Below are 7,437 nucleotides of genomic sequence, written 5' to 3'. Positions count from 1 at the left end.
CTTCCTGACGCGTGTCCCGCCCTCCCAAGCTGGGCACCCTTTCTGGACAGCTGGGAGCGCACGTCGGGAGTCTGTCTAGCCATGTCTGCCGAGAGGGAGGCAGCCGAGGCGGCCACTGCGGCGGCGGCGGCCGAGGCCGGGGCCGGGACCGGGGCAGGGGCCGGGGAGGATGCGTCTTCGCAGCCCCCGACCGTCGAGGTGTCGAGCGACCCGCAGCCGCCCCCGGCCCCCGAGGCGTCGGCCGCCGCCTCGGCCCCGCCGCTGCGCTGCTTGGTACTCACCGGTTTCGGTGGCTACGACAAGGTGAAGCTGCAGAGCCGACCGGCCGCGCCCCCGGCCCCGGGTCCCGGTCAGCTGACGCTGCGCGTGCGAGCCTGCGGGCTCAACTTCGCCGACCTCATGGCCCGCCAGGGGCTCTACGACCGGCTGCCTCCCCTGCCGGTCACCCCCGGCATGGAGGGCGCGGGGGTAGTGGTGGCCGTGGGCGAGGGTGTCGGCGACCGTAAGGTGAGCGGCGGCCAGGCGGGAGTGGGCGCGTGCCGGGGGTGTGGCTGGACGGGGCAGCCAGCAGGGACGCGCGGGTGGACTAACATGGGACGCCCGGGAAAAGCAATTTTATGTCTTGAGGCTTAGAGGACTTGCTGGGGGCCGGCGACAGCGTTATCGCCCCTTCCCCAACCATTTTTTAGTAGTGGCCGCCGCCCCAAGCGGAGTTATGGGGGGGGGGGGAAACAATAAGGCGGTCAGGCGCATGCGCAAGATGACCTGCTCGCCCCCTCCCCTAGTAAAACCACACCTGTGTACCCCTGCCCACTAAACACTCCCCGGGCAGTTGTGGTCCGTGGCTGGGTGGTGACTAGCTCCCGCTTTCCTTCCCGAGGGAGCTTGGAGAAGCTGTGTAGCCGGGGTTAGGCGGGGGCGCAGGAGGCTGTGCCAGAGCGCTGGTCACATGCAGCCCCGTGGTGTCTGGGGGTGTATGGCGGCCCCTCCCCGAGCTGGGCCGGAGGGGACACACCCATCATGGAGCAGAGAGAGCCTTGCTCCCCCCACCCCCACGGGACTTACACTACTACTCAGGTTTTTTGGCGTTAGGGGAGGCGGGATCGGGCTCCCATCTTTGTCTTGGGCTCGCTCTCGTGACTGCAACACCATCTCAGCTCCAGTGACTCAGCGGGCAGGCCACGACCCGGGGCTACCCTTGGGAATTTCCGGCCCTAACCATCTCTGCCTCCCTTTCGGAGGACCCCAGCCTCTGACACCCGGGGCGGGCGGAGCCCGTTTGGACCAGGGTAGAGAGGTATGGCACCTTGAGCAGGTTGGCCCAGCTTTGCCGGTCTGTTTCTCATTTATCATTAATCGCAGCCATAACCTCGGCCACATGAGACTTGACAGATGACCAGCTTTTTGAGAGATCTGGGGTGAGGCCTCTTCATAGCATGTGTTCAGGAGTTTCTTTTCAAATCCAGCACCTTCAGGAGAGGCCTCTCCACGGCAGACTTCAAATCTTGCCTTGGCTATCCTGCTGGGTTTGCTGGATTTGTTGAACACGCAAACAGCCCCTCCTTCAAGTCCTTCTCCATGAATCCAGCTGCGGTCCCACCATTGCCCTGACTTGGAAATAATCCTTTTCTTGGATGATGCTAAAAGGAATGGGAGGGGAGGGGTGAAAGGGGAAGTTAAGGGTTGGAGTTACTTCTGAAGGCCGCCCATCTATCCACTCCTCCCCACACTTTCCGCCTGGTAAATACAGGATATCCTGCCGAAGGCAAGAATCTGCTGTAATCCTGGATTCTGTGGGGAGGGCTTTCCCACCCTCCTGGTGGCTGTGTTGGGGAGGGGTCATGGCCCTGAGCTGGGAGGGCTAAAGGTTAGTTATGAGCCAGACCAAGTGACAGTTATTCGAGAGTACGTCTGGGGCTGGCCGTCAGTCTGGCTGGAAGTTATTCTGTTGCTAGCTCTCTTGGGTTGTTACTGTATCTACTCGACTTGAGTTTCCTTCCCCAGGCCTCACCCCCAGAACTCACAGAAAAAGGTGTCCCCTTCAGTGGAGTGTGGGGACTTGGCATGGGAAATGGCCTATGGAGGGGTCTTAATCTCCTACCCTGTGGACACTGAATTTCCTGGCAGGAGCTAAGATGGGCCCCAATTGTCTAGGACAGCCCCCACACTTCTTTCTCTCTGCACTCTTCAGGCTGACTGAGACCCCTCCCTCCTCCTGCCTAGTTGCTGGAAGGATTCCTCTGTCTATCCCCTTTCTTCCTGCAGAGAGACCCTCATGCAAGTGCCTGAGAATGAAAGACAACGCTTTTTCCTCGTGGCTGGGATGGGTTGCCTCTTCTTGAGCATCGACCCTTTTGTGCCATATCTGGGTGCATGTTTTTCTAGGGCTGCCACTGTTAGCTTAAATACAACTGCCCCTGGTTGGTCACACCCAACCATTTACCATTTACAACTCAGGTACATTTACCTGTATTGATGACTTCCCCTTCTTGCTGTTATTATTGTTATTATTGATAGCTAACATTGCTAATATTAACTGTATGATAGACAATGTGATAAGTGTTACTGAATGTTGGGGTTTTTTTCCTTGTTTAATTCTTACAATTCCCCTTATGCAGATAAGAAAACTGGTTAAATAATTTTTATTTGCTCCAGGCCACATTGTCATTAAAATGGTGGGACCCACTTTTGCAATCAAAGCAGTTTCATCTCTTTGACAATACTTAACTCTTGCCCTAACTGGAAGTTTCTTGCGTTCAGGGGCCTTACACAATAATGAAGTGTACGATCTGTTACGTGCAGATAAGGATGGCCCAAAGCTGATGTAAGGATGGATTGAGCGATTCCACATGAAGCACTAGACAAACACTCAGTAAATGACACTGCTACTGTTAACACTTCAGCCACTGCTGCTGCCCCCACCTACTCTGTGTCCAGTGGTCTGGGACATGATGAAGGCCAGTAAGTCACCTGGGGGTTAATGAATGAATAATCAAATGACACTCTTCCATTTTTTCAAGGCAGGGGACCGGGTGATGGTGTTGAACCGGTCGGGGATGTGGCAGGAGGAGGTCACCGTGCCATCGGCCCAGACTTTCCTGATGCCTGAGGCCATGACCTTTGAGGAAGCCGCTGCTTTGTTGGTCAATTATATCACGGCCTACATGGTTCTCTTTGACTTCGGCAACCTGAGGCCTGGCCACAGCGTCTTGGTACACATGGCTGCAGGTGACAGGTCCCTTCCTTTCTTACCCCACCCTCATTTCCCTTCCTGGGGCCCCTTCTGGACTCCGTCTGGTTTGTTGTCATGGTAACACCAGGCTGCCTGGCCTGTGGAGCCCAGAGGCCTCTGCATATAGTTGCCGTGGTAACATTTAGACACCAGGTCCAGCCTGCTGTCCTTAGCAACATGCCTACACCCCACACCTTTTCCTGTCCAACCTCCTTCTCTCCGGTTCTCAAATATGGAATTTAAACGTGGGCCCCCAAAGGAGTTAAGGCACAGTGAGCGTGACGGACTCACTGACTGGGTCTTGGTGGGGCTGGAGTGCAGAAGGGTAGCTGAGCGACTCTGTACCCACTTGGTGCTGCAGGTGGGGTGGGCATGGCAGCCCTGCAGTTGTGCCGCACCGTGGAGAATGTGACGGTGTTCGGAACAGCCTCAGCCAGCAAGCATGAGGTGCTGAAGGAGAATGGGGTCACACACGCCATCGACTACCACACAACTGACTACGTGGATGAGATCAAGAAGATCTCCCCCAAAGGTGGGGGCAGGGCCGGGGAGTGGGGAGGACGGCGCAGGACAGGGAGGGGGCGGTCTCCAGATCTGTGGATATTAATGTTTTTCACCCCTGGGTCTTACTCTGTGACAGGAGTAGACATCGTCATGGACCCCCTGGGTGGGTCAGACACTGCCAGGGCCTACCACCTCCTCAAACCTATGGGCAAAGTTGTCACTTACGGTGAGTCGTTAGTCCTCTCTCGGGGCAGGAGGGTGGGACTAATTAATAATTAAATCCCATTAATAGGGTGGGATACAGGGGCCTGAGCGTCAGGGTTTGGAAGGGTCCTGGATATTTGAATGAGGTTGCTGCCTCTGGGATTCTCTTTCACAACTTTTCCTGTGAATCATAGTAATTCTGCGTTCCCATTTGGGGATTACCTCTGATGCAGACCCAGCTGCTCCGCCTCCCTCCTGCAGCCCACCTGGGCTTCTTGGGCAAGCTGGACTTTCATTTTAAAACCTACTTTACACAAAAAGGCAGATATGAAAATGAGAGAGATTTTGGGGGAGAGCATGTGCTCTCTTTCTCTCTCTCTGCCGAGGGCTCCCCGCTCTTCTGTCTCCTGCCTGCATGTCCCCGGGGCTGGGTTATGGGAATGTGGTACCATTCCTGATGCAAACTAGTCTTTCCTCCTCCTCGCCTTTTTTCTTTTTCTTTGATACAAGATCTCATTAAGTAGCTCGGGCTAGCCTGGAACTCAGAGATCCACCTGCCTCGGCCTCCCCAGTGCTGGGATTAAAGGCCTGAGCCACCTCACCTGGCCCTTTTTTTCTTTTTTTTAAGTAAGGTTTCAGTATCCCAACTTGGCTTCAAACCCACTTTTTAGTCAAGGATGAACTTGAACTTCTCATCTTGCCTCTACTTCCTAAATGCTGAGATTAGTGCTTGTGCCACATACTTGACTTAGAGAGTACAGGGTAGGCAAACACTCTTCCAACTGAGCTGCATTCCCTTGTGTGTGGACATATGGGTGCCATGGTGCCCGTGAGGGACTCAGGACAGCTGGCAGGAGTCAGTGATCTTCCTCCACCATATGGGCCCCAAGGATGACACTCTGGTTGCCAAGCTTGGCACAGAGTCATCTTAAGGGCTCACTTTGTGTGTGTGTGTGTGTGTGTGTGTGTGTGTATGCATGGATGTGCACAACTGTGTGCGTACATGTATGTGCATGTGTAGGTGTGTATGCATGTGCATGTGTAGACAAATCTCAAGTAGCTGAGACTTGCCATGTAACTGAGAATGGCCTTGAACTCCTGCCTCCCTCCTGAGTAGTGGGATTATAGGCATGTGCCAGAGAAGAAGAGTTACTTTGTGCCTGGTCACCGGGATTGTCCTGGTGTTGAGTGTGCAAGGAGATTTAGGAGCTAGACAAGCCTGGATTCAGACACACAGGGATGTCCCTGGCAGATGGATCATACGCCATGTATGTCACTCTGTCCCTTAGGAATGGCCAACGTGCTGACTGGCCCCAAGCGGAACCTGATGGCCATGGCCCGCACTTGGTGGAACCAGTTCAGCGTGACGGCTCTGCAGCTGCTGCAGGCCAACCGAGCTGTGTGCGGTTTCCACCTGGGCTACCTGGAGGGAGAGGTGGAGCTCATCAGTAGGGTGGTCACCCACCTCCTGGCTCTGTACAACCAGGGCCACATCAAACCCCGAATTGACTCCGTCTGGCCCTTCGAGAAGGTGCGTGTGATGACTCCAGGAAGGGTCTGGGTTGGACTCAGAAAGTGCAGGGACTCGGGAGAGGGTCCTGGGAGCAGATGGGAACTGTCGTCTTGGGGCTGGCCCTCGGAGATGGGACAGATGGCATCAATAGTGATCTTTTCTTCCCGTCCAGGTGGCTGATGCCATGAAGCAGATGCAGGAGAAGAAAAATGTGGGCAAGGTCCTCCTGGTTCCCGGACCTGAGAAGGAGACCTAGGCGAGGGGCGAGGGGCCCTGGAGAGCCGGGAAGGGAGAAGATGGGAAGCCCTGTTGTGTTGCCCACCAGCCTCTCACATTTCATCCTCTGTCATGATGCTCTGCCCTCCCTCCCCAAAAGGTCACTGCTGATGGCCGCTTCCCTGCCCTGAGCTTGCCCTTTGCTCAGGGCTGCCCCTCCCCCTTCCTGCCCTCAGAAGAGGTTGGGAAGTGACCACTTGGATGTCTGGGCCCTGCCAAGGGGACAGGAAGGGTCAGCAGGAGGCTGGCTGCTTCCTGCCCCTCCACCCTCTCCCTGGGCCTGCCATGCTGCTTTTGTGCCAAGGTTAGCCAGTCCCTCCCTGTCCTGTCCCGTCCCGTGTGCTTCCACCCCTGCCTATCTCCCCTCCTGCCCCACCACCTCCCCAAAGAATCAAGTGTCAGCTCAGGATGTGGGGCTAATCTGTGTGAGTCCAGCATGTACCTGTACCTCCGTAGTGTCCACACCACCCAAGCCGAGTGCCCACTCCACCCAAGCCGAGTGCCCACCCCTAGACTTGATCAGTACCCAACCTTGTCTCCTGCCCCCAATCTCTCAAGCACAGTTGGATTTCTTCCACCTCCAATTTGCTGCCTTGAACCAAGGCTGCCTCCTCCAGCAAGGGCAGGAATCAGACCAACTCCCCAGCTCACCGCTCTGGGAGGGTACCCAGTCCCCTCCCTTCACTGAGGTCTCTGGATTTGTCTCAGTGCCTTAGCATTGGAAAACTTGTGCTTGGGGGGGAGGGGGGCAGCCCCGTCCCCGGCTCCTTTCTCGTCTCCCCAGTGCCTTCCCTAGCCTGGCGGAGCAGAGGCCTTACTCCTCCCCAGTCCTATAACACTGCCAAAAATCTGTGTACGTGCCAGGGGTGGGAGGGGCTAGCGCCAGCCTCTGGGGCTCAGTTGCTTTTACTGTGGTCTGCGCCCTGTGCCGTCGTCCTGTCTGTCGGTGGTGGAGAAGAAAGAGGCAGGAAGGTGGACCGGCCAGAGTTCTGAGAGATACTGCTGGGCCTTAGTCGGGGACCAAAGCGAGAATCCGAGCACATTACCTTTGCTGACAAGGGAGGTCGCTGCCTTCCCGGAGCCTAGAGGCAGCTGTGAGGTTCAGCCCCAAACTTTGTTTACACTGGTGGGGGAGGAGGAGCGCGGGCAGGGAGCAGCGAATGGGGTAGTTAAAAGGGCCTGGGCTACTGGAGCCAAAGCGGGGACCTTTAAGGCTGGGCAGGGGTAATCCCTCTGCTTCTGAGCTTGGGTTAGGGAGAGCTGTTACCCCAGCCGTGATCAGTGGGAGGTAGGGGGAGGGGCCCAGCCACTCTGTTGTCTAAATGAGGCCTCCATGTAGGAAGTGCGATTTCTGCTTTTGTGCCCCCCCACCCCATTACCACAGCTGCCTTTGTGTTGTGTCAATAAAAAGCCAAACCCCTAATTCTGACCAGATGTTGCCTTTAAGAGTGGTGGGGCCTGGTGGCAGCGGCACACGCCCTTAATCCCAGCACTCAGGAGGCAGAACCAGGTGGATCTCTGTGAGTTCGAGGCCAGCCTGGGCTACAGAGTGAGTTCCAGAACTGCCAGGGCAACCGTGTCCCTCAAGGTAAAAAAAGTGGTGGAGAAGCCGGGCGGTGGTGGCGCATGCCTTTAATCCCAGCTCGGGAGGCAGAGCCAGGCGGATCTCTGTGAGTTCGAGGCCAGCCTGGGCTACCAAGTGAGTTCC

General features: G+C 56.4%; 1 protein-coding gene across 2 annotated transcripts; it reads left to right on the top strand.

The window, feature by feature from the left end:
* On the top strand, positions 1 to 7,152 carry Vat1 (vesicle amine transport 1). 2 transcript variants are annotated; one of them, XM_006992944.4, is made up of 6 exons: positions 1 to 507; positions 3,021 to 3,228; positions 3,594 to 3,764; positions 3,873 to 3,962; positions 5,230 to 5,471; positions 5,626 to 7,152. In XM_006992944.4, exons 1-6 carry the CDS (start codon positions 82 to 84, stop codon positions 5,707 to 5,709), a joined length of 1,221 nt encoding a protein of 406 aa, XP_006993006.1. In that variant the 5' UTR covers positions 1 to 81; the 3' UTR covers positions 5,710 to 7,152. The 2 variants fall into 2 exon arrangements, with proteins under 2 accessions (XP_006993006.1, XP_076433807.1); XM_076577692.1 differs by lacking the exon at positions 1 to 507 and adding an exon at positions 535 to 1,297.
* Positions 7,153 to 7,437: the final 285 nt, after the last annotated feature.

Source organism: Peromyscus maniculatus, chromosome 8 (assembly GCF_049852395.1).
Source record: "Peromyscus maniculatus bairdii isolate BWxNUB_F1_BW_parent chromosome 8, HU_Pman_BW_mat_3.1, whole genome shotgun sequence".
NCBI lineage: Eukaryota > Metazoa > Chordata > Mammalia > Rodentia > Cricetidae > Peromyscus > Peromyscus maniculatus.
This window is presented reverse-complemented; position numbering and strand designations above follow the sequence as displayed.